The sequence below is a fragment of the Nelumbo nucifera genome, chromosome 1 (assembly GCF_055504915.1).
Source record: "Nelumbo nucifera cultivar China Antique chromosome 1, China Antique-T2T, whole genome shotgun sequence".
NCBI classification, from domain to species: Eukaryota; Viridiplantae; Streptophyta; class Magnoliopsida; order Proteales; family Nelumbonaceae; genus Nelumbo; species Nelumbo nucifera.
In genome coordinates this window covers 98648501-98673744 of record NC_142649.1, presented here as the reverse complement: position 1 = coordinate 98673744, position 25244 = coordinate 98648501, and the positions used below count along the sequence as shown (strand labels likewise).

Below are 25244 nucleotides of genomic sequence, written 5' to 3'. Positions count from 1 at the left end.
CTGATTAGCTTATTAGTTATGCATTAAAGTTCAAAGTAGGCGTCGGGGAGAGACCGGATCTGCGCCTCACATGCACATTCACATACGGGAGATATTCCCGATGCATGATAGGATGTGCAGATCCCGTCACCGTCGGGGAGGTAACAGGTAAGGACCAGAGGAACTAACTAGAAAGGCATTAGAGTGAATGAGTTGTTGACAACGTTTTGAAAACCAAGTTACTGACCAGACGAGAACTAGTTCCAGTATGCTATGGCCGAGATTCTTTCTATCTAGAGCAGTCAGCAGTATAGCAATGCAAGCGTCAAAGCTGGACCTGACAATTGGGTTGGGTGGGTCGGATTCGGGTTGGGTCAAGATACTTTGAGTTGATTTCGGGTTGGGTTATCAAATGTTAGATCCTAATCTTAAATGTTCAAGTTAGGATTGACCCATAACTGAAATTAAAAAAAAAAAGAAAAATTACATGAAAATGCTAAAATTAAAGGAATTAACTTTAAAATCCAAATATAAGATAAAAAACTTGAACATTTAACAATTTAAAGAGTAACAATAAAAAGTAAAGACTAAATGGAAAAAAATTAAAGAGTGGAAACTTCTAACAATATTTTTTCAGACCCAATCTAATCCAACCCAATTTTTTTCTAGATCAGGTCGAGTCTCTCTCGAATTCATATAACTAAATATGAGACCCTAACCCTGTTCTAATCAAAATGCATGTAATCATAATTCATGCAAATCAATGAATCATACATAAATTTACCTTCATATGATTTGGTCATATGCATAAATGACCATTAGCAACACGCAAAAAAAGCAAAGTCCATTAGAAACACTCATACGAAATGATTTGTTTGTAAGTTAAAAGGCTAACAAACTAGAAGCAGAGGGATAACAAGGACACAATTAGAAGTAGATGACGACGACGACTACAATAATAATAATAATAATAATACAACTCTAATATTTTCCTCTCCTCATGCCATATTAATACAACTCTAATACCAAAAAAAAAAAAATTGTGTCCTTTTCAAAGAACCAGTTATCTAAATTTCATTTAGCATGAATTGGAAAATATTTAAATTATATCCGTAAATTGGTTCAACCAATTTTCAATATTTAAGCCCAAAAAGATTAGTTTGAAACGATTTAGTCTTGCTGCCTATGTCATGTTATATTTATATTATCCGTGTCCTTTCCCTGTCAAATATTTTATTACAAAGATTTTGACACGAAACATTATACTTCAATTTAGAAATGCATTTGGTCACAAGGCATATATCAGACTGTGCGTCAGGGTAGAAATTCTAAAATTTGAATTACATAAAATTCAGACAGTGGGAGTATTTTTAAGTTGCATTAAATCCTAGGCCCAGCCTAAGACCTAGATCATCAAAACAATAATCTCAATCTCCATTATGTATCAAGATCTCAATTAATCCTTTTACAAAAAAAAAAAAAAAAAAAATCTCAATTAATCTGCTCCATTCTAATGAGATTAACCGATCGAGATAACCAATCTAATGATCTAAGCACCAAGTAAAATGATCACTTAACATCAATGGGTTAGTCTTGTCAGGATTTTTTTTATGAGGGGGCCAAAATTTATGGATGGGCCATAGGGGACATGGTTTTCAAGACCGGACCGGAAAAACCAGGAATCAGTTCCGTTTTCCTCTAAAAGTATTGATTTTGGTCAGTAAACCGTTGAATCGGTTGATTAGCTGTTAGAACAGTTTTTACTGTTTTTTTAATTAATTTATTTATTTTGTCAAAATGGGTTGACCGTTTGGGTCGAACGGTTGGACCATTTGAACCGGTAACCAGACCCCTAATCGGTTCGGTTTTAAAAACCATGATAGGGGGGCCAACCATTGGATGAAAAATGAGGGGAGGGAACAAACTTATATATAAAAATGTACTGAGTGTGCAAATTTCTAGACCATAGAGGGGGCCATGGCTCCCCCTAGCTCCGCCCCTGAATGGATCAATCTTGTCCATTCAATCAATGTAACCAAATTAAACCAGAGATCCAGTTTATTAAAATGCTATCAGTAAATAGATCAACAGATTTAGCTATTCAAATGATGCGTTAAGAGTTTTCATATTAAAATATACAATCTCTAACATCAGCCAACATTATGTTAGCGTAGCATGGCCAGCATCACCCTTAGGACTAATGATGCTTAGGTGGTGTTTGATAAATTTGAAAAGCTGCTAAAAAGATATTATTTGTCTGAAATCTGAAAAGAAGCATAAGTGTTTTTCTATTTTTTAGAGGCTTTGAATCCATAAGTTTGTTTGTATTGGGTCAATCCTATAACATTTGAAATTCATTGCTTTTACTATTTTACCCCTTAGAACATACTATTTGGCAATTTTGTGTTTAATTTGCACTAACTCATAAAAAAACTGTTATCAACTTCAAAAGCAACGTCACAACCATACAATACACATGATACGTATTGCATCTATCAACTTTCTTAAAAAATGCAAATAAGGTGATTTGAATGCATATCACCCAACATGTTTAGAACTCACTACAATTTTAAACCACTAAGCCACACTTCATTTTATGATAAAAAGTGAAATAAAATAATTTTTATTAACTTTTTTTTTTATTCACATGCAATTTAAATAAAAAGAACATATTTATATTTAATAACTCTAATTAAAAATTAAAAAATAATACTTAAAAATAGTATTTTATAAACTAATAGAATAAATAATGTATCAAATCCACATTTATATAAAAAAGATGATTTTTAATATTAAGAAATTTGTACAAAAAGAATATTAATAATAGAATAATTATTTTAATACTTAAAATTTATAAATTTGCACATGATTTAAATCTTAAAATTTTTATATACTTTTACTAGTTATTAAATAATATTTTAATCTACATTAACAAGTAATAACAACATATTTATTATTTACAAAAATAAAAATATTATATACAAAGTATTGAAGAATATAATATTAAACTGAATCTATCAAATCCACTAATCTACATTTATTTCAAAAAATGATTTTTTATTTTATACAATTTATATAAATAAATATATTATAAATGAAATAATTAATTTAGTAATTAAAAACTATGAATTTGTATATGATATGTATCTTAGAAATTTTAACAAATTTGATATACTTTAAGTGAAGATTACATTTTTATAAATTATTAATTGATATTTTAATTTGCACTTGAAAATTTAATATTTAGTTGACTTTTTCTTAACGTTAAAAAAATTAAAATAGTAAAATAAAAAATAATTAATATAATAGGTGCATGTGTTTAGTGTCTCGGACTCTTGATTGATGCATATAAATAAAATTATGCATCTTGGTACATTAATCGTAATATATTTCGTCATATATATATATCCTTAATATTTATATTTTCTATGTGTTCATATACTATTTTGTGATCATTTTGATCTTAAATTTAGTGTTATTAATGTATTTATAAAATTTGTATATATTTCCCTAACGTATTCATGTGTTTTCATCTTTTTCATCTGTATCCATGCATTTCCAAAATGTATCCGTATTCGTATCCTGGTTCTCTGATACAATACCTGATACCGATACTTTAGTCATTGGGTTCAATGATAAGCGCAAAAACAATAAATATTTATAAAAAAAGCAAGGGGGTAAGTATCACATCCCCTTCAAGTATAGGGGTCCTATAATTTGTCCATATTCTTTTACCATTTTACATTTTTATATTAAATTGCTAGGCATTGACCGAGATTACCCAAGGTAACGAACCGACTCAGGCTTCAATTAAACAATTTTAGCCCATGGTTGTTGGTCAGGTTTTGGGCAAGTCTGGATCACTTGCCAACAAAACATGTTTTCAACCCTCTACCAACATGACCTTACACCGCACATCTCATACATGGTGGGCCCAAGACTCATGGTGAGGTGTGCGATGTTAAATCAAGTCGGTAGAGGGTTGGAACGTGTTATATTGGCAAAAAATCTCAACTCATTTTGGACCGAGATAGTTGCAAAAGTGCAGGTGTCTTGGATAGGCTTGTTAACGATACCCATAAACCTGTGACCCCATCCAATATCCAATCCGATAATCTCGGATTCAAATGGGGTAAATGTCATATCGGATTGGATTCAGATGGCACAAGTAAAATCCGATTAAAAATCGGATCAAACTATGATTCACCCCCCATCCGATTCGATAAAAATCCGACTCCAATATATTTATTAATATAAATAGATTTTATATATTATATATTGTATACTTTTTATACACAAATGGAATAAATAAAATCTCTTAGGGGTTAGGGGTAAATGAGGAAACCTGTTCGTCAAACCCTCAGTCGGCCGGCCAAAATCCTAAACCCTCAATCAATATTTTCTTCTCACTTCTTAGCCTAGGTTTTCTTCTCTCTTGCCGTCGCTTGACTCAACTTGCCAAGTTGTCGTTCTCTCCTCTCTCAACTCTCACTCTCTGCAACAACCAACAAACAAGACTCTCGCTGTCATTGTTATTTTTTCGCCCAAGTTTTCTTCATTCTCGTCATTCCCCCTCTCTTCTTGATGTAGGATGAACCTTTTTTATTGGTTTTATGAGTTTCATTCATCCTACAATTTATAATACTTCTTTAAGAAAATACAGAAATGTTAGTTGAAAGTTGGGATATGGACTCGTAAATGGTCTGAATTCAGATTTCTGCTCAAATGTTAGTTAGAGTCGGATTAAAATCTAAAATCCGAAAAATCCGATCGGATTCGAACTAGGATTCCTTTACACAATCCGGTCGGATTTCGGATCGGAATCGGATGTAGCTAACAGCCTGTCGAATCGAACTCGGACTTAGATGAATCCGATTCGAGTCCGATCCGAATACAGGCCTAGTCTTGGGCTTGTTCCGTGACTCCGTGAACACAATTTTGCTATCAACACTGACGTGTTCGTCTGTGATTGGTTCTTGTGTTCGCAGCAAATACACCGTGGCCGAACTCGCCGACCGCCGTATCAGCTTTGGATAAAAGATGTCTCGGACAAGACACAAAACGAAAATTATCATCGAGAAGATGCCACGTACGCATTACACGCGCCATTTTAAATTGCATCGAGTCTGCGTGTTCATTGAGAAAATTTCCTCCACACGAACCGAAGAAAATTTCTGTTTCTCACGCTTCGTCTCGTCTCCCTGCACAATACAGCCCGAAAATCTTCCCATTCTTTGCTTCAACCCTTGAACATGTGGCCTCTCATCGTTCCCTCGTTTTTATTTTATTTTACTTTTCTTTCATAAGAATATAAATATCAATAAAAGTGAGCAGAAATCTCAACTCTGGTCTCTCTCACCCTATCTCATATCCCTGTGGATTCCTTTTAGGGTTATGAGCACGAGCAGATGCTTTTGAATTTCTCAGACTATGAACACTGGAAACCTTACACATAGATTTCCTGAACCTGAAACCACCATACCTTCTATTGTCATTGAAAGCTTTCAATTCGAATTATTTGTAGTATGTTGGAAGCAATGGCTTGTTGCCAAAGTTTTAAGGTATTTCTTTTTTTTTCTTTGAATTTGCCTTTTGCTGAATTTCATGTTTACTTATTTATTGTGACGAAACTTCGGCTTCTTAAACGGCTACTTTTGCCAAGGAAGCTTATGAATTACTCTATTAATGGTGGTTTGGTATGTTTACAGTTACTGGGTTTTACTAAATGTTAGTTGACTAACCCGAGTATGGGTTTGTCGTGGTCCCGCCTTTGGTTTATTAATTTGTTTTTTTAAGATAGATGTAGAAGTTATTTTTAGTATTTAGTTCTAACATTTTTTTTCTGGAAGTTTAGTCTTATTATTTGAGTCGCATTTGTCTCAGCATTTAGTTCTATGTAATTTTCTTTTTTTGGTAGAAAAGCTTTACCTGTCGTCCTGTTTGGGTGCACTAGAAGTATTAGTGTTTTTATCTGAATGGACTCCTTTCTTTTGTTCTAGTTCAATGACTTATGCAGGGGGCTGACGTTGTGCTTAGTTATTCTGTCACCCCATAAAATTACGCTTATTATGCCCTTGTGACTTTAACCTGCAATTGGCCTTAAATTAGCGTGGCCTCTTCTTCATCAGTCCTTACTTGGATGCTTTGTGTTCTACTGTTATGAATCACAAGGGGTCCTCAGATGATTAGTTCAATCACTTCTCACAATGCATATGCTTTTCTTTTGAACATAGATGTTTTCAAAGTGAAAATGTTCTTCCCCTTTAATTATAAAACATACCAAGCCCTGGTTCACTGGATATCACCTCCTTCGACTCCTAACCTGCATATGCTTCTGTTTATGCTCTCTATTATTTGTTTAGTGCTTCTGGGACATTCTTATGTTTACATTCTATGGATGTACTTGTGTAGTGAATTATTGATAAAACTTGATTCTATATGTTCTATCATTCAGTTTATTAAGCCCAATATTTCCTTTTAAGAATAAAATAACATCATTAACCTACATCAAAATATAAATCTTTCTCTGGAAATTCTCATCTACAGTTTATGGTTATTATCTTGCAGGGACATGCCATTGTGCATCAGATTAGCCCTCATGCCTTTTTAAATCTGAACAGACATTCTTTTCGTGTGCTGTCTTCCCATAAGCAGCAAGAGGATTCCCCATCATACACAAAACATCTTCGAATAAGTCATTGCTCTTTTAGTTCTAGGAGTAACTTTGACAGAAAGCATTTCTTAACTCCCTCAGTTTTTCAGTTGAGAGGTTTTGAGATTTCCAAACGTAGCTGCCCCTCCTGGGAAAGATTCCGGATATATGCAGAACTTGATGTTGCCAGTGCCATTGATGTTATTAACGATTTAGGATTGGATACTTTGACATTCTTGGCTGTGACTGTTATGGTTGTTCCTGCATTCAAGATCATCAGAGCTAGCCCTGTAAGACTAACTTTTCTACTTTTATGTTTGTTTTGGCTTTACTTTCTCTGTATGAATGTGAGGCTCTTGCCTTGTGCTTCATTTCTACCCCCCTGTATTTGGGTGTGTCAGCATTGCAACAATCTTGTGCTCCTCTTTCTCCCAACTGGTACTTGGTTTGTGAAAATAGGTGGATGACGTGTTCACGAAAATATGTTATAAATTTTATTCCCATGTTTCTGAAATGCAAAGTTATGCTTTTTCTTTGTTTGCAGATACTTGGTTTCTTTTTTGCAGGAGTTGTACTTAACCAGTTTGGCTTGATTAGAAACCTGACAGATGTTAAAGTTCTTTCTGAATGGGGGATCCTTTTCTTGGTAAATAGAGTACATATTCTTTTTCTTTTGTTGTCCTTTCTTATTAGTATTTTTCTTTTAAATACTTTTTTTCCTTTTATTCCAAATACATTATTGATAACTGCAACACCAGGTACCAAAGCATCCACATTTTATTTTAAACACCAAATAATTTGCAGGAACAAATTCATGCTACTTTCATTAAACCGATTTTGATGTGAAAGATTGATAAATAGATAGCATTATTTCTTCATTTTGCATATTCTACTATTTGTTGGAGAAGTAATTTTAAAGAGTTATAAAACATGACCTTAAGAACTTCCTGTACACTTAGGAAGAACACATATCACATAGTTTTCATCTATCAAAAAAAAAAAAAAACTACATAGTTTTCTAAAGCATTAGGGTTTTAGTTGCAATGGCTTGGCTCCACTTGAAGTACTTGAATAAATTATGCCTTCAAACATTTATTCCTGGGTTATTGGCCTCTGATTTGTTGTTTGAAGGGCCTATTGTATTCTGTAATCTGGTTCTATCTTAATACCCTTTTTTTTTTTTAAAAAAAAAACTAATGATCAAAAGTAGCCAACATAAATTGAATGGATGAAAGAAAATTCAAGAGAAAAAGTGGATTATCATGAGCTGCAACACAGAATCAAAATCTGTATCCCATGTGTCAAAATTTTGTTACCAGTTCATATATAGCTTGATTTTGGTGTCATTCAGAAGGTTATTTGATTATCCATCCAATGCGCCAAAATTCTCGTTCTTAGTTAACTGAATTTTCTATTAAGGCCTTATTAGGTAGATCTGTGGTCTTTAGTGTGAGGTGTATAACTTTATATAGTTCTTGGTCTTGATGTAAGGACTTCTTCATTGGGTATATTAAGGCAAAGGCCAACTTATTGAGCTCAACAAAGTTTTGAAAAGGTTGTCTTGCTCCTGAAATCAGCTCGTTAGAGAACTTTTAGTTGCTTCTATAAGAAAATGGCCAGAGGTTTGTTCAATTCTTGGGAGTTTAAGCTGAACACTGAAGAAAGCACCATCTAGTTGTATGGAAAAAATGAAATTTCTTGCCACATCACTTGGCATTAACTCATTAAGACTAATTTCCATGGATGTGGTGATGAGCAATAACCGAACTAGGGGTTACCCAGTGTTTTAAAAGCGCAAGGGGCAATTTGCACCCGAGGCTAAAGGCGCAAGCGAGGCGTGCGCCTTTTTGAAGCAAGGCGCAAAAAATGCCAAAATAAAAAAATAAAAAAATCATAAAATTCAAAAAATGCCAAAAATTTAAAAAAGATGCAAAAAATAAAAATATTCAACATAATATTAATAAAAAATATAAACTTAAATTTTAAAATAAGTGCTTTGAAAAACCTATTATCTAAAATTGAAATACATAAACATAACATGTAAAGTGTATTCAAATGAAAATTTAAAAATAAAATCAAACATATAAAACATTTTCAAGCATGTAAAACCTACAATCTCTTTTTTTCCTCAATTGCATTACTTCAAGTAGCTAATGTGATGTAAAACATATTGCGTTCCTGATTCTATGTGCCGCCTTTGTACCATGCCCCTTGAGGCAACCCCAAACAAGTCTATCTTAGGGTCTTAAATTCTTAAGTCTCACACAAAAAGTAATGGTTTTATAATGTTAATTGCCTTTTAAGAAGATAATTTATTATATTTTTAAAAATTAAATCGGATCAGATCATATTTGGATATCTGGCATCCTTAACAGATTTGGATTCAAACCAATGTTTGTGAGTACGGTTTATAGTATCGGTCAGGTTTGGATATACCCTGATTTGAATCCGGTCCAATCCGTTTGCATCCCTAAATGTAGTTCCATCCTGTTGGCAGTCCATATGATTCAACCATCCAATCCAATCCAGCTCCAAATGTCGCTCTAATAAGCACCTTGTAGGGTTTTTTTTTTCCTTGTATTCTTTAAGAAACCTGACCTTCCATGATGCTTAAAGTACATTATAGTTTCTATCAGGATTCCAGCTGTCTGGAAGAGTTTTGATTTCCTTGTTGCATTACTTTATTTCTTACAAACTTACTCGACATAGGGTCATGTTTGCATGCCCAAGCTTCTTTCATTCTGTCACATGTGGATTTCTTCACTAAGTTCTTATTCACAATTTCATGGATTATTTAAGTGCCATCCACAATGTATATCTGATTTACGAATTGCTTTGTCTTATCTTTGGAAACATTATTACTGATGTCTGTCTAGAAATACTATTTGTGATGGTAAAACTTGCTTTCATCTGAATTTGATACCGGATATTTTGTGAACTGCCTATGTCAAGTGGTACTTGAAATTTAGCAAATGGAAAACATTGAAATTTTGTGAAATTCTGGATAATAAATTTGGTTTTGGCCACTTGATATAATTTGTTTGTTAGAAGCCACTTGATATAATTCATGTCCTTAAAAGTTCCCTTTTCATGGTCATATATCACTCGTAATGATAGGTTCCAGTTGTGATGAAGATTGAAACCACATTTGATGAGTTACCTACAATGTTGGTCTTTCCATGCTGTTAGACATTGTGGACTATAACTTGCATTAGAATATTCTTTTTACTGCTGACTAATTTTGTACTTTTTTTAGCTATTTGAGATGGGTTTAGAGCTTTCATTGGCACGCTTAAAAGCTCTTGCCAAGTTTGCATTTGGCATGGGATTAACTCAGGTACACTGTTGGCAAAAACTGAGATATGATTGTCCATAGGGATGAATGCAGATGCCATTTGTGTTCTGTTTGTTTATGTATTTCCCTTTCTATGTTGCTGTAAATGTAAACCATAAATGCGGTATGGTATGTCAAATGTCTTCCTTTTTCCTTGAAATTCAGTCACCCTCTTAGAGTAGTTTGGTATTTGTCTAATGGTTAAGAAAGTTTCTTTAATTTTTGAGCATATGCAATCATCTAAAGCCTTCATATGGGATAAATAACTTATTTTTGCACATATGCAGGTACATTTCCATTTTCCTGTCACTTCCTATCTTGGCATTACTCCATGTTTGGGACTTTGGGTTTGGTGCCTATTTAGAAAGAAAATGAATAGAAGGAATATGATTCCCTTTGCTTGATGTGTGCTTATTCATTTTTATTTCTTAGTTAAACAAATAGAGTTAACATCAAGATTCTTCCTTTCATTTCAAAGGCATACATAGCATCAACTATAACTTATATGTTCTTTCCCTAAGATGCCTGATCAATTTCGTTTAGCATAATTATTTGGGAATTGCTGTTTAGTACTACAAACTGCAATTCATGCTTTATTAGTTTTAAGCCAGGTAAAATAGTTCATCCTTTTGGCTTGGTTGTTTATTCAGGAGTGGAATCCTTTTGAACCTCAACCAGATCTTAAAAGGTTAAATTATTGGGGGATAAAAAAATCAAAAGAAAAATTAACTTAATGGATTTCTATAGACTTGCAATTGTATTAGAAGCTCTATTCATTTTTTTTAACATTTTGCTCTTTCCATCTGGTATACCTGTTTGATGTAATGGATTCTCTGCAATTTCTTTTCTTGAAATATGGTAGCTAACCATTTCATGGATGCTAAACACATACTAATATGTTGCAATTTCTTGTTTGAAGGTTGTGTTATCTACTCTTGCTTTTACAGCATTCGAGCTCCCACCAAATGGCGCTATTGGCACAAGAATTTTGGAGTTTCTTTTCCACTCAAGACCTGATCTAGTGAGAAACATTTTCTTTTCAAACATTTGTTTAATGTGATTTGCATGACATCATTCTCAATCCAGACCTGCACCACATCACTTTATAATAATTTAATTTTCTAACCAATTTTGAAATTGTTATTTTCCCATTCATTCTAGTTGAAATCTAATTATCTAGAACGAGATGGAACTTTATTTTTCAGTGATTCACCATGCCAAGCATTTATTCTGTTGTTACTGGTCTTATAATCTTATTATTATGATAATTTGAGGTTGCTTTCAATTTTGTCTTTATACTTTTTTTTATCAATGGCAAAAAGTACATCTGTCCCTCCCCAGACCCCACATTGATCTTGTGCACTAGGTTGCCCTTTTGATAAATGGAAAGAAGTATTGTATTACTATAAAGAGGGTGAGAAACCCTCAACATTCACAATAGGTGTGACTAATCTACAGATCATTGATAAAAAAATAATTGAGTTCCAGTGATCCTTATAATAATCATAAATAATTTGGAACTCCTGAAAACTGATGCAGAACCAGCCCATGATGCCCATCTCAGTAAAAGACCACTTGGCTTTGCTAATTATAGCCTTCGGGTGAAGCCTTGGCCTCAGAAATTCTGCTATTCCTCTCCTTCCATATAGATCAGCAGATGACAAAAGGTAAGAAATCCATAACAATTTGTCCCTAGAAGAGAGACCACCCACCTTCCAACTTGACAGCATATCAGCCATAGATGGGTGGGCGGGGGGGGCACTGCCTTTGAAATAATTGAAGGAAGTGGAACCAGATACCACTGACTTTATACTTGGTTATTGACCACAAAAACTTGTACGCATCCAAAGGTGCTGATACATATGCTCTAGAATGACACTGGCTCATGGTTCATTATGAGTTCACTACTTTCTGAACTAAAGCAGCCAAAAGGGTAACCAGCACATCTGATGCAGTCTTTCAGAATATGGCATGCACACAAATGTTTATTGGATAGTGGGATCTTGTTAGATATTTAGGGATTGAGCTAATCTCCCTACTTAGGGGCACCCATGTGTTGTCAATCAAGGAGGCCAAGGTTATTGTTTAGGATTAACCCATTGAGTAATTGGTCTAATAATCAAACCAATCTGACCTTATGGTGTTTATTTCTGGTTCAAGATTATCAAATGTATTGCAATTTGAAGTTGGTTTAAGGTGCAATTTGTACAAGTAGTAGTAGGGAAAGAAAAGAAGAAAAAGTTTGAGAGAAAAATCGATGAGTACCAGTGATTTGCACTCTTTATTTTCTCAATAAGGTTTAAAAAGACCTACATACTTTTATATAAGTCCATTAATTGTCTTAGTTCTCATGGTTAACTGGACGATAATGGATATTTGGTTTTAAAGGAAAACAAAGATATGAAAACTAGAGGTGCTCACGGTTCGATTAGCCTATTTTTGAAACTGAACCGAGGTTAACCAAAGCCGATACCGGTTGATCGGTTTGGTTTGTCAGTTTTTTTTTTTTTTTTTTTTTTCAATATATATTATAAACAATATATAAATATATAATAAAAAACTAGAAATATATATATATATATATATAATATTATATTTTAAATAATAAATAATATATTATAAATTATAAATATATAATGCATATTTATTAATTTATAATATATAGAAAATATATACAATATACATAAATATACGTAAAATATATATAATATATGTATACTGGTCGGTTTGGTTAACCGCTGGTTTTCTATTTTGGTTAACCGAAACCGAACTGGTACCTTCGGATTTTAAAAATACCGAACTGACCAGTTTGATTAACCAAATTTTCGGTTGGTTTTCGGTTCAGTGCGGTTTTCGGGTTTTCTTGCTCACCCCTAATGAAAACCTTATGCCAATTCTTCATGTTCTTCAAAATTCAAATGTATAGAAGTCAGATGGAAGAGAGAAGCAATGAATAATGAAGATACCCAAGAGGAATGGCCTATTAGGCCAATTGGAGGAATCCTGTTGCCAATCCATAAGGGCCCCTTTATGGATGTTTTCCCCAAGAAACTTACATGTGTTGCCTAAGCAAAGTCTCTAGTATCTTCTTTGGATTTATTTGGTTTATAAGGAGCTAAATATATGTTATTTGTCCAGCATCCTCAATGATTCCCATTTGGAAATTCTTTCAACTGGTGTGTAACTGTATCTTAATTCATTTGACACTTAACCGATGCATTGCCACTGCTTTTAGGAAACATTTCATGCATTAGGCTTTCTTTTTGGTGGGCTTGCGCACATTTAATGCATATTCTCCTCCTCAAACTTCTAAGCATGTAAATTGCACCTTATTATTTTCTCATTTGAATGAAACACAGGTTAATATAAGAAGTCTTGATGAAGCTATTGTGATTGGTGCTGCTCTCTCATTGTCATCTTCAGCTTTTGTTCTGCAGGTATGCTGACTAGATATTGTGGCTTGACTTTGTAGTCAAAATGGGATTGATTACCAGATTTGCAAACTGTTTGGTGGTATGATTTTGCAAAAAAGCAAACTTTTAATAAAATACGAGGCCATATAAGATAACAGTTTTGGAATGTATAGATGTCCTATAGATTAATGTCTGTGATTTTCTTGGTCTTAATTGTATTTGAAGAACTCTTTTATTATCACAGGTGAACTATCAAAATTAGAAACCCAGTAGATATCGGAGAAGGAAAAACTAAATGGCATGCAGTATGCACCTCCCTCCCTTCTTATCATAAATTTATCACTAGTTAGAACTTCTACGATGCTGGACCATTACCTAATGGTGGTCCTGCCTATCTGGGGTCTTGAGAGAGGTGGACTATATATGGACTTAACCTTTGGCATTTTGTACACAAAGTGGCTACTCTCAGACTTGAACCCATATTCTAATGCTTGTCAGTCCAAGATTTTAACCCACCTAAAATAAATAGATACGCTTCAGAGACCACATAATAAGTTGGACTTCATCCTATGGATTGGGTAAGCAAGAAGCCTATCCAATTAGCCGTTAAGTGTAATGTGGACTTTTCTTCGCCTACATCTGTGCCCTTTAATCCCAAAGGCCGGCCTTCATTAAGAGTTCATTCTTGTAAATTATGATTTAATAACTTAACTTCACTTTTACTAACTTGTAGAAATTGGATTATGCTTGTCTCTTTTCAAGTAGCGTAAATGTCTAGTTATTGAATGTATATGCATGTATGCATTCAACCACCTAGCTCTTGAATACAAATTATTCAAGAACAAGACATCTTGACTATGAAACATTGTCTTATTGAAAGAAAGGCGTTGTGTGCAAATTAGATTTAGAGAAAGCCTATGACTTTGTGGACATTCAACCACTAGCAATTATCTCTCAGTTTCAAGGGGCTTTCATCCAAGAAAGTGAAATCTCTGATAAAATCCTAATAGCTAATGGATGTGTGGAGAATTTTAGGAAATCTAGAAAGAAAGGCATTGTGTGCAAATTAGATTTAGAGAAAGCCTATGACTTTGTGGATTGGGAGTTCTTGTTGGAGGCTCTTAGGAAGTGCAGATTTGGAGCAAGATGGTGTAGGTGGATTAAAGGCCATCTACAGTCCTGTCATTTCTCAGTATTAGTCAATGGAGTAGTAAAGGGCTTTTTTAACACTAAAAGAGGAGTTAGACAAGGAGATCCTCTATTCCCCTTCCTTTTCACGATCTTAGTAGAAGTGCTTAGCAGATTGATATCAAAGGCGGATGCGACAAGTATTTTAAAGGGCTGGAGAGTAGGAAGGGAGAGTGTGGTGGTAACTCATCTTTAATTTGCGGATGACATCATCATTTTTTTGTGAAAATGGAGATGAGTTGGCTGCAAGGGACCTAAGGTTGGTGCGTGGTTAACCTTTTTGAAAAAGTGACAAATCTGAAGGTGAACCTCAACAAGAGTGTGATGGCTGGGATTAACTTAACCCAAGAACAGGTCAATGTTTGGGCAGAGGAATTAGGTTGTCTGCGGAGCGAGTGGCCTTTGAAAATATCTAGGACTCTCTCTAGGTGCAAACCCAAAAAACTTAGGGTTCTGGGAACCAGTACTGGAGAGGTTTGAAAAGAAGTTGGTAGCATGGAAGAGAAATTATGTTTCATTGGGGGGAAGGATCACTCTTATTAGGGCCACCTTAGCAAATCTCCCAGTTTACTATCTCTTGGTGTTTAATATGCCTCAAGCTATTGGGAAGAAATTAGAGAAGATAATGAGGGATTTTCTGTGGGAACTTGATGAGAAGGAGAGAGGTCATCTAGTTGGATGGGAAGTAGTGACTAGAAGGAAGGAATTGGGAGGTTGGGCATTGGAAGACTAAAGGAGAGGAATGAGGCTCTCTTGGGCAGGTGGTTATGGAGATTCCCAGGTGAGACAGACAGGCTTTGGCACAAAGTGGTATCCAATATACATGGGTGAGGGACTCTTCTTTAAAAACCTTATTCCCTTCAATTTTTGCTCTCTCCTCCCTCAAAGGTAGACCAGTTGCCTGGATTCTGGGACTTTGCAGAAATGTTAGGGACTCAAAACTGGGTTCTTTGTCCTCTCTACTTTAGTTGCTCGATGGGGTGTGGCTAGACACTTCTAAACAAGACACTAGGCTTTGGACTCCTCATCCTTCAGGTGTTTTCAGTTGTGCCTCTTTTTACAAGTCTTTGTCTTCTCCTGCCCAACTTGGGGAACCCTTCCCTTTACAGGAAGTTTGGTGTCAACCTATCCTCCACAAAGTGGGTGCCTTTTGTTGGGAGGTCTATCATAGTGCAATTAACACTAGTGATCTGATGCATAGGAAAATACCTGGTTGGTTCATTTCACCAAATTGGGGCTGTTTATGTAAGTCAAATGGTGAGAATGCTTTTCATAATCTTGTCTCCTGTCCTCTTGCTAGTAGTATTTGGGATTGGTTTTTCTACCTATTTGGATGCAGGTGGGACACCCCAGTGAGCTTGGAAAGATTGTTTGAGCCATCTACTTTTAGATGTCCAAAGCGAAGAGGGAGAATACTGGCACAAGGGCAGCAGTGCTATGGGTACTATGGGAGGAAAGAAATCGGAGGATATTTGAAGATAAGGAAAGATGCAAGGCAGAACTATAGAAAGTATTATGTTGAAAGTGATCTCATGGGTGAAAATACTGAATTTATTTTCAAATTTTACAGTGGATGATATGATTAGGAATTGGAGGACAGTTGCTATCTCTTCCTCGGCAAAAAAGAAGGTCCTGAAGGAGTGGGTGCCCCCAGAACCATTTTTTATCAAATTAAACTTTGATGGCAGCAGTTTTGGAAACCCAGGAAGATCTGGAATTGGAGGGGTTATAAGAAATGAAAGAGGAAATGCGTTGGGGCTGTATTCAGGTCCCATTGGAATTGGAAATTCCACTACAGCTGAACTGAAGGCAATGGTATATGGGATACAAAAAGCTAAGGAGATGGGGGTGGAAAGGATGGTTGTGGAAGGGGATTCCAAAGTTATCATCAGTTGGCTAAAACAACATGACAGCACACCCTGGATATTCAGAAATGACATCAAGAAGATTAAAAGTCTATCCAAGGACATGCAGCTTTCAATTCAGTGGACCCATAGAGCAACAAATGGATTTGCAGACCAGCTAGCCAAACAAGGGGTAAACAGGGACCACTATTTCTGGGCCCAACTGTAAGAGTGAAAAATCAATTTAATAGTGGATATATTACATTGTAGTGGGGTAGCTGAGGCTACTCATAAATTGTTACCCCTGTAATTTCTATTTTCATCAATGAAATTTCTTTTTACTGATAAAAAAAACATTGCCTTACTGAAAAAAGAAAAAACATTTTTAGTACAAATTATTATTGTCTCAGCCTTTTTAGTTGGTGTTTAACACCTATGAATATGAAGAAGGTCTACATGTCTGGCCTTTCATTTGCAAGGGATAAATGTCATTGTCTTTTTCATTTGTATTATTGGATATCATTCACAGTGGAAGTGCTAGACATAAATAATATCACCTAGGTCAATAGACATGTGAAGTGAAAAGAAAAGTATGTTGTAGATGGGGCATATTTTGATTAATGTCAACTCCAAATATTCTTCATTTACTGCAGGAGAAAATTAGGCATGGAAAAATAAATAAATAAATATGTATTTATTCAAATAAAGAACATGCTAAACATATGATCATTTCACTTACATTACATGTAAAAATGATTTTTTTTTTCCTTTTTCCTAGATGTTATTTCTAATTTGATGCAATGGTTGTAATGCTATAATGTTGGTTGTGATTCTGTTGCTTACCAAGGAAGATATATAGCTTCTTGCAGAAAGAGGTGAACTGCCAACAAGATTTGGATCAGCAACTTTGGGGATACTTCTTCTACAGGTTCTTTCAGTCATGTATACAAGTTTTCTTATTTCTATTTATTCTTTTTATTTAGTCAATAGTGATGCTATTACATTTTGTTCTATTTCACTTTTCCGAATTTGGATGCGATCAATTATGTGAAGTTTTACATAAAAACGTATCAAGTTAATAAGATCCCTGTTGGTTGATAATTTGCAGGACATAGCTGTTGTGCCTCTCCTAGTCATACTCCCTATACTGGAGAGTCAGGTATGTGGAAATGTTTCTAGAGTTTTTTTTTTCCAAGAAAAATAAGAAAAAAAAAGAGGATTACAATAAGGTCATTGAAAAACATCCAACAGAACCCTAGAGTCTCACACCTTGCAACTATGCACAATATACAATACTCCTATACATCATCAACAATTGTTAGACAGTGCCTATTCTTCAACAATTATGTCCAACATTGACCACAAATAAGAGACCAAGGAAGATCTCACAATGTCTTCAAACTCTCGATGAGCCACCAACCAGTCCATAACAAGAGACCCAATATCGGTGTTGAAGATTAATTAGTTTTATAATGTTTTTCTGAGTAGATGTTTTATGTTAGTTATTAGATAGGAGGTGGGGACCACAATAGTTATGTGAGTCCAAATTTTATTATGTTTTTTGAGTGTTATATATGCTGTTTTATGTTTTGCTGCCCTATAAGGGCATAGTTGTCTTTGTACTGCTCTATTATTTTAGTATAAATAATAAGTGAAGGGGGCGGCCATATTATTGCTCTCTTTTCTTTTCAACTTCTCTTCTTCTCCTCTCTTCTTTCTCTCTTCAAGAAACTACTTTCTTTCATATATATATTTTTTTAATTCAGCAGATTCCTACTTGGTATCAGAGCATCGGCTAGGGTTTCTTGAAGCATTCTCATGCAGCCCTAGATCATTCGACTGCATGAAGTAGTAAAGGGCTGATCGATCTTCTATAGATTGCCCAGTTCTTGGAGTTTTTTTGTGGGATCTAGACATCAGGAAGGTGATCTACTGTTTGGCATCAAAATCAGGAAGAACTAGAGTATGGGGAAGAATCCCAGAAAAGTTGGACTCTTTGTTTTTGATCTGATCTTGGGCGCCCAGGTATTGTTAGTTTTCTTTTGATTTTCTGAAGAGGGCGGTTTGGTTTCTGAAATTTTCTAGGCCTCCCAGAGTGATCGATTCACTTTTCTCTCTGTTGGGAGGCATGAGGAGGAGAGAGATTTCCCTCCAGCTAGGGTTTTCTTCTTCCGGAAGGGTTGGTTTCTGTGTGTGTGGTATTAAATTATTTTTGAAGGTCTCCAATCTATTTTTTCTTACTGTTGAACTGTTTGAAGTAAAATGGAGAGTTGGAATACCGAGATGAAATCTACCGGTACTATGGGACTGGGTGTTGGAGGTAGTAGTGATATTTTTGGGTCTGGGATCATTACTACAGTAAAACTTGATGGTACAAATTATTTGGAGTGGGCACAATCAGCTAAGATGGCTATTGGTGCCCGTGGAAAATTAAGGTATCTCACTGGGGAGGAGAAGAAACCTGATACAGACTCTTCTCGATGGGTGCAAGAGAATTACATGGTAATGTCCTGGTTGTGTAATTCTATGTTACCTCATATTGCAAAAAATTTCCTATGGGCTAATACTGCTAAGGAGATTTGGGATAGAGTGACTAAAACCAAACCTACTCTCAGAAGCAAAATGAAGCCAGAGCCTATCAGTTAAGAAATCAGGTGATAAGTATGAAACAGGGAGAAAAACCTCTTGCTGTGTATTTCTCCATGCTAAAAACCCTATGGCAGGAAATAGATCACTTAGAAACTGTGGTATGGGAAAGTGTAAATGATGCAGCAACTTATCACAAACTGATAGAGAGGAATAGGGTTTTGAGTTCTTGGCAGGGCTGAACCTTGAATTTGACATTGCTGGGCAGCATATTCTTTCTAGGGAGGGTGTGACACTCTCTCAGGCCTATGCTTTTGTCTCTGGAGAGGAGAGTAGGAGGAATGTAATGCTGAGACAACCTATTATTGACTAGTCGGCTATGGTTGGTACAACAAAACCTAAGCCGAATAGAGACAGGGGGAGATTAGAAGGGAAGATAAGGACTTGGTGTGTGATTATTGCAAGAAGCCTAAGCATACCAGGGACACGTGTTGGAAGCTTCATCCAAATCTTATGCCTGGTCGGATAAGAAACAAGAAGGGAAATGCAAATGTAGCCACTACAGGAGACTCTTCAGCCCCTCTCTCCCAAACTGATTGGGAATCCATTACATTAGCAGCAGTGAGAACAAAATTAGAGAGGTTTGGACAGCTTATGAGTAAGAAAGATTCACCCAGGTCTAGCCTTCCAGATGGACAGTAGAATGCAAGAGCTGGGAAGCTATTGAGAGAATACTTGCATATCTGAAAAAGCACATTGGCAGAGGCATTCTTTTCTCAAATCATGAGAATCTGAAGCTAGAATTCTATATAGATGCAGACTGGGCAGGATGCTTAGATGACAGGAGGTCTACATCAGGAGTGTGTACCTTTGTAGGTGGAAACTTGATCTCCTGGAAGAGTAAGAAGCAAGCGGTTGTGGCAAGGTCAAGTGCAGAGGCTGAGTATAGATCCATGGCTAATGGTGTCTTAGAACTTTTTTGGGTTAGATCTCTTTTGAGTGAGATTGGGGTAAAATCAGAGGAATCTATGATGTTATACTATGACAAACAGACTGCAATCAATATTGCCCACAATCCAATTCAGCATGATAGGACAAAACACATTGAAGTTGATAGACACTTTATTAGAGAAAGGGTAACTATCGGAGAAGTTTGTTTGCCTTATGTCTCTTCAGAGTTGCAGCTAGCTGATGTTCTCACTAAAGGGATGGCAAAGAACAAGCTTGAACATGATTTATGCAAGTTGGGAATGTGTGACATTTACTCCCAACTTGAGGGGGAGTGTTGAAGATTAATTAGTTTTATGATGTTTTTCTGAGTAGATGTTTTATGTTAGTTGTTAGATAGGTGGTGGGGACCACAATAGTTATATGAGTCCAAATTTTATTATGTTTTTTAAGTGTTATATATGCTGTTTTATGTTTTGCTGTCCTATAAGGGCATAGTTGTCTTTGTACTGTTCTATTATTTTAGTATAAATAATAAGTGAAGGGGGTGGCCAGATTATTGCTCTCTTTTCAACTTCTCTTCTTCTCTTCTTCTCCTTCTCTCTTCCTTCTCTTTTCAAGAAACTACTTTCTTTCATATTTTTTTTAATTCAGCAGATTCCTACTATCGGCAACAATTCTTATACTACCTCTCCTTTTTCCATACATCATAGCTTTTTAATGCATAGAAAAGCTCAAGATTGTAACTAGCTTTGCTATAGAATAAATACTTAATTATTTAAGAGAATTGTGTTGCATTTCTACTTTTTTTGGACATCCAGTCAACTGTTTACCTGGTTAAGGTAGCAATCGATTGGTGAACTATGTGGTAAGTTGTGGTGGAATTTTGTTCCAAGTAGAATATCTTCCTTTGGTTCTAGTCAGAAAGACAAAATGGACCTTTGAACTTTATCTCTTAGATATCTAACCCAATCTGATAGAACCAAAACGGAACAGAGAGAACTGGAGCTGTTTCAAGGGAGCTCACCCTCCTGAAATGAGAAGATAGGAGAAGAGAGGAGGAGAGGAGAGAGATTAAGAGAAGACGTTTATTCTATTATGTTCTGTTGCTCTCAAGAGCTCATACATATATTTATCATGGAGCACGTCCTCTGAATAACTAACAACCCACTCATTCTTCCTGACGTGGACGACGTGAATACACGAACCGCAATGGAGGCGTGGTGCACGTGAACTCTGGAGAGGCCTGAGTTGGGCTTCGAGTGTAGTGGGCCTGGATCCTTCCTTCTGGGTCTGCTGCTACTCGGGTCTTAACATACCCTTCCCCATCGAGAACGACCTTGTCCTCAAGGTCGATGGTGAAACCGCTTCTGGAGCTGAGTGTAATCCTCCCAAGTTGCATCCTCCTCTGGCAGGCCCTCTCAAGCAACTAGGGCCTGTTTGTGGGTTTTTCTACCGATTTTCACCCAGTGAACATCCCTAATCTTTGTGGTTTAAACATTACCTCACCAACTTTAGAGAACGGAGGGAGCGTGGGGCTGGTGATGTCAGAAGGGGATAGGTAGGGCTTAAGGAGACTAACATGAAAAACAGGGTGTAACTGGCACTCTGTGGGAAGGTCAAGACGATAGGCTACACTCCCGATTCTTTCAACCACCTGAAATGGGCCAAAATAGCGGGGAGACAGCTTCTAAGACACTCTTTCAGCCAGAGAGTCTATTTGGCTGAAGTTTCAGATAGACCCAATCTCCCGTTGAGAATTCCAGTTCTCGATGCTTCTTGTCATAAGCAAGTTTCATACGTTGTTGAGCCCGCTGTAAGTGATACTTAAGGGTCTTAAAGTGTTTTAAAATGCGGAGGCGTGACGCGAGGTGTAGTTCAGAATGCAAGAGGCGTAATCCTCCTGAACACAAGGAGGCAGGTTATGAGGAGGATGAAAAGGAAGGGGGGATCTCATTTTTTCTTTATTTTTAATAAAAATCTTTTATATTAAGAAGAATAAAGATGCATAACAGTAGTTCAAAGGGTGCAACCATTTTCTTTCCCCTTATCTTTTCTTCCCTTCCCTTACTTTTCTTTTCTTTCCTTTTCTCTTTTCTTCTTCTCTTTCCTTTCCTTTTCTTTCCCTTTCTTTTCTTTTCCTTTCCTTTCCTTTCCTTTTTTTCTTTTTTCTTTTTTTTTTTTTCTGTATTTTCATATCATATGTGCATGAGGCGCAAGAGGCGTACGCCTCTAGCATGCCTCATGAGAAAAGCGCAAGAGGCATACGCCTCAGAGGTGTTAGCGCCTCTGGCATACACCTTAGGGCGTTTCAGGAGCGCCTCGCCTGGAGGCACGCCTCCAGGCATGCGCCTCCCACGCCGTTTAAAACACTGTCTCTTAAGTATGTCGTCTCTCTCAGTGAGTTGAGCTTCAACTTCGGCTATTGAGGAGGTCCCGAAACGGGACCTCTTCCCAGACTTTCTCAGGTATGGGTAGGGGTTGTAAGAGCCCAGCCGGGGATTGAGTGCTGTACTTCTGTTGTTGATACGTGGCACATCTTGCCACAAAATCCTGTACCATTCATTTCATGCCCCTCCAATGAAAATGAATGGCTAGTCGTTTGTAAGTACGGAGAGCTCCAGAATGCCCCCCTTGGGCTGAGTTGTGGAACAGATGTAACAGTTCTTGGTGATACCTGGATTGATCCGAAACCACCATTCTTCCTTTGTAAAAAAGAACTCCTCCCTTCACACTGTATTCTGGAGTGGTAGCAGATCCATCCAGAATTTGGGCCCGTAACCGGGTCAGCTGCTGGTCATGTTGAGCTTCTTGCTGTAATTGGCTCAGCAATGAGTAGGAAGGCTGTGATACTCCCATTACACGAAGATCCCCCATCCTGGAGAGGGCATCAGCTACAACATTCGAGGGACCCGGCTTGAATTCAATGCTGAAATCGAACCTCAACAGTTTGTAGGCCCACTTCTGCTGATCAGGGCCCAATACAATGGTCAGTCCTAACCAGTGGCTTACCTTGCTGCATCAAGACCGCTCCAATTTCTTTCCCAGAGGCATCAGTCTCCACTACAAATTCTTAGCTGAAATCTGGGAGGCCCAATGTAGGAGGTGTGGTGACTGCCTTCTTCAATAAATGGAAAGCTTCTTCAGCCTGTGGATCCCATTCAAAGGCGTGTTTCTTCAGCAATCTGGTGAGGGGTGCGGCCAACACCCCGTAGTTTTTGATAAACCTGCTATAGTAGCCAGTAAGCCCAAGAAACCCCCTGAGAGCTTGAGGTGTGGTGGGCCTGGCACAAGCAACCATACAGGCTATCTTCTCTGGATCAGTGGACACCTGCCCCCCTGAGATGATATGTCCCAAATAGCTGATTTGCGTTTGGCCGAATGAACATTTGGTGGGCTTAGCGTACAACTGGTGTTGGTGGAGCAGGCCCAAAGTACACTGCAAATGGTCCAAGTGAGCAGCCCAATTTGGCTGTAAACTAGTATATCATCAAAAAATACCAGGATAAATATCCGCAAATAAGGTCTGAAAATCTCATTCATGAGTCTCTGGAAGGTGGATGGGGGTGTTGGTCAAACCAAAAGGCATAACTAAGAATTCGAAATGCCCATCTGAGGTTCGGAAAGCAGTCTTGTGAATATCTTTCAAGTGTACACGGATCTGATGACAACCCGACTGCAGATCCAGTTTAGAGAAGTACTTGGCCTTACCCAATTTGTCAAAGAGTTCTTCAATAAAGGCTATAGGATACCGATCCTTTACCGTGATGTTGTTCAAAGCCTTGTAATCCACACAAAACCTCCAGCTGCCATCTTTCTTTTTTACCAAAATAACTGGGGATGAATATGGGCTGCTACTGGGCCTGATAAAGCCCTTGTCCAGCAACTCCTTCACCATCCGTTCCATTTCTATCCTCTGATAATGTGGGTAATGGTAGGGTCTGACATTGGCGGGTGGAGCTCTGGGTTGGATGGGAATTTTGTGGTCATGGGCCCTAGGAGCCAGGAGGGTGTGGGGCTCCTCAAACACATCAGGGTAAGCCCGCAGCAATCTCTGAAGCTGCTGTAACTCACTTGGGCTGAGGTTAGTGGTTGCATTGGAGGGGATAGTTGTGGGCCCAAGAGAGCCCATGCTCATTAGTAATGGGGTAGCCGTCTACTGGCAATGTTTAAGAATGGCCTCCAGGTTCTCTTCGGTCATGGGCTGGTTTTTAATTCCCCTTAAGATGTAAGATTGCCCGTCTTGGTCAAATTGCATGGTTAACTCGGCCCAGTTGCAAACTACAGGGCCCAACATTTGGAGCCACTGTACGCCCAGAACTACATCTGCCCCTGTGAACTCCAAGGGGTGTAGGTCCACTTGAAATGTATACCCCTGAACCTTGAGCCCCACTGATTTGCACTTCCCGTAACAAGTAATGCGTTGGCCATTGGCTACATTCACTGCGAAGCTCGGAGTGGGTTCAACCATGAGACCCAACTGTCGGGTTAACTCGGGAGTTATGAAGTTCAGTGAACTCCCACTGTCTATCAGAACAGCTACTTGTCTCCCCAATATCTGGCCGTGGACTCGCATGGCCCGCGGAGTCTGATGCCCGGATAAGGCCTGTAAGGAGATGACACAATATTCCACCTCTGGAACGACCTCCACCTACTGAACTTCAATGTCTTCTGAACCTGGTTCAGATTCACCCTCTTCTTCAGCCTGAAGAAGATAAACTTGTTGGGCCTTACATTTGTGGCCCTGGATGAATTTTTCGTCACAATCTCCCGTCTAGCCTGCATTTCTGCCCATGTCAGCTTCCGGTAGGGTAAGGTTAAGGAACCTGTTTTCTTACCCGGTGGTAAGGGTTTCGGATTAGTGGTCACTGGAACAGTGGGTGTAGGCAGCAATGGGCCTGGGTTCGGCTCATTTTTAGGATAGTGGTGCCTGGGTACTGGGCTTGGACTTGCCTGAAACCCAGTGGGCTTCCCCATCTTCCTGAGGCGGTCCAACGTTTCCTCCTGGAGTTTTGCTAAGCCAACTGCTGCCGTTAATGTAGCAGGCTGCATAGTATTCACCTCAGTTCTGATATCCTCTCGCAGTCCTCCTATGAAACAGCCCACCAGGGCGGCCTCCGGCCAGCCGTGCACTCTGATAGCCAGCCATTCAAATTCATTTTGGTATTCTCTTACAGTTCCGGTTTGTTTAACCAGCGAGAGTGGTTCATTGTAGTTCTCATAACCAGAAGGTCTAAACCATACTTGTAAGGCTTCAGTGAGAGATCTAACCAAGTAGTTTGTGGATGGGTCTTTCGGTA

The 25244-nt window shown here is 37.4% G+C and overlaps 1 protein-coding gene across 2 annotated transcripts in view; it reads left to right on the top strand.

Moving 5' to 3' along the window:
• Positions 1 to 5122: 5122 nt before the first annotated feature.
• KEA3 (K+ efflux antiporter 3) overlaps positions 5123 to 25244 on the top strand; it is a 33077-nt gene continuing 12955 nt past the window's right edge. For both annotated transcript variants that reach the window (XM_010277210.3, XM_088889753.1), the window contains exons 1-8: positions 5123 to 5540; positions 6547 to 6921; positions 7176 to 7277; positions 9888 to 9968; positions 10885 to 10986; positions 13325 to 13402; positions 17270 to 17338; positions 17519 to 17569. In XM_010277210.3, the coding sequence (XP_010275512.1) occupies positions 5505 to 5540; positions 6547 to 6921; positions 7176 to 7277; positions 9888 to 9968; positions 10885 to 10986; positions 13325 to 13402; positions 17270 to 17338; positions 17519 to 17569 (894 nt within the window). In that variant the 5' untranslated portion in view covers positions 5123 to 5504. The remainder of the gene's footprint in view (positions 5541 to 6546; positions 6922 to 7175; positions 7278 to 9887; positions 9969 to 10884; positions 10987 to 13324; positions 13403 to 17269; positions 17339 to 17518; positions 17570 to 25244) is intronic.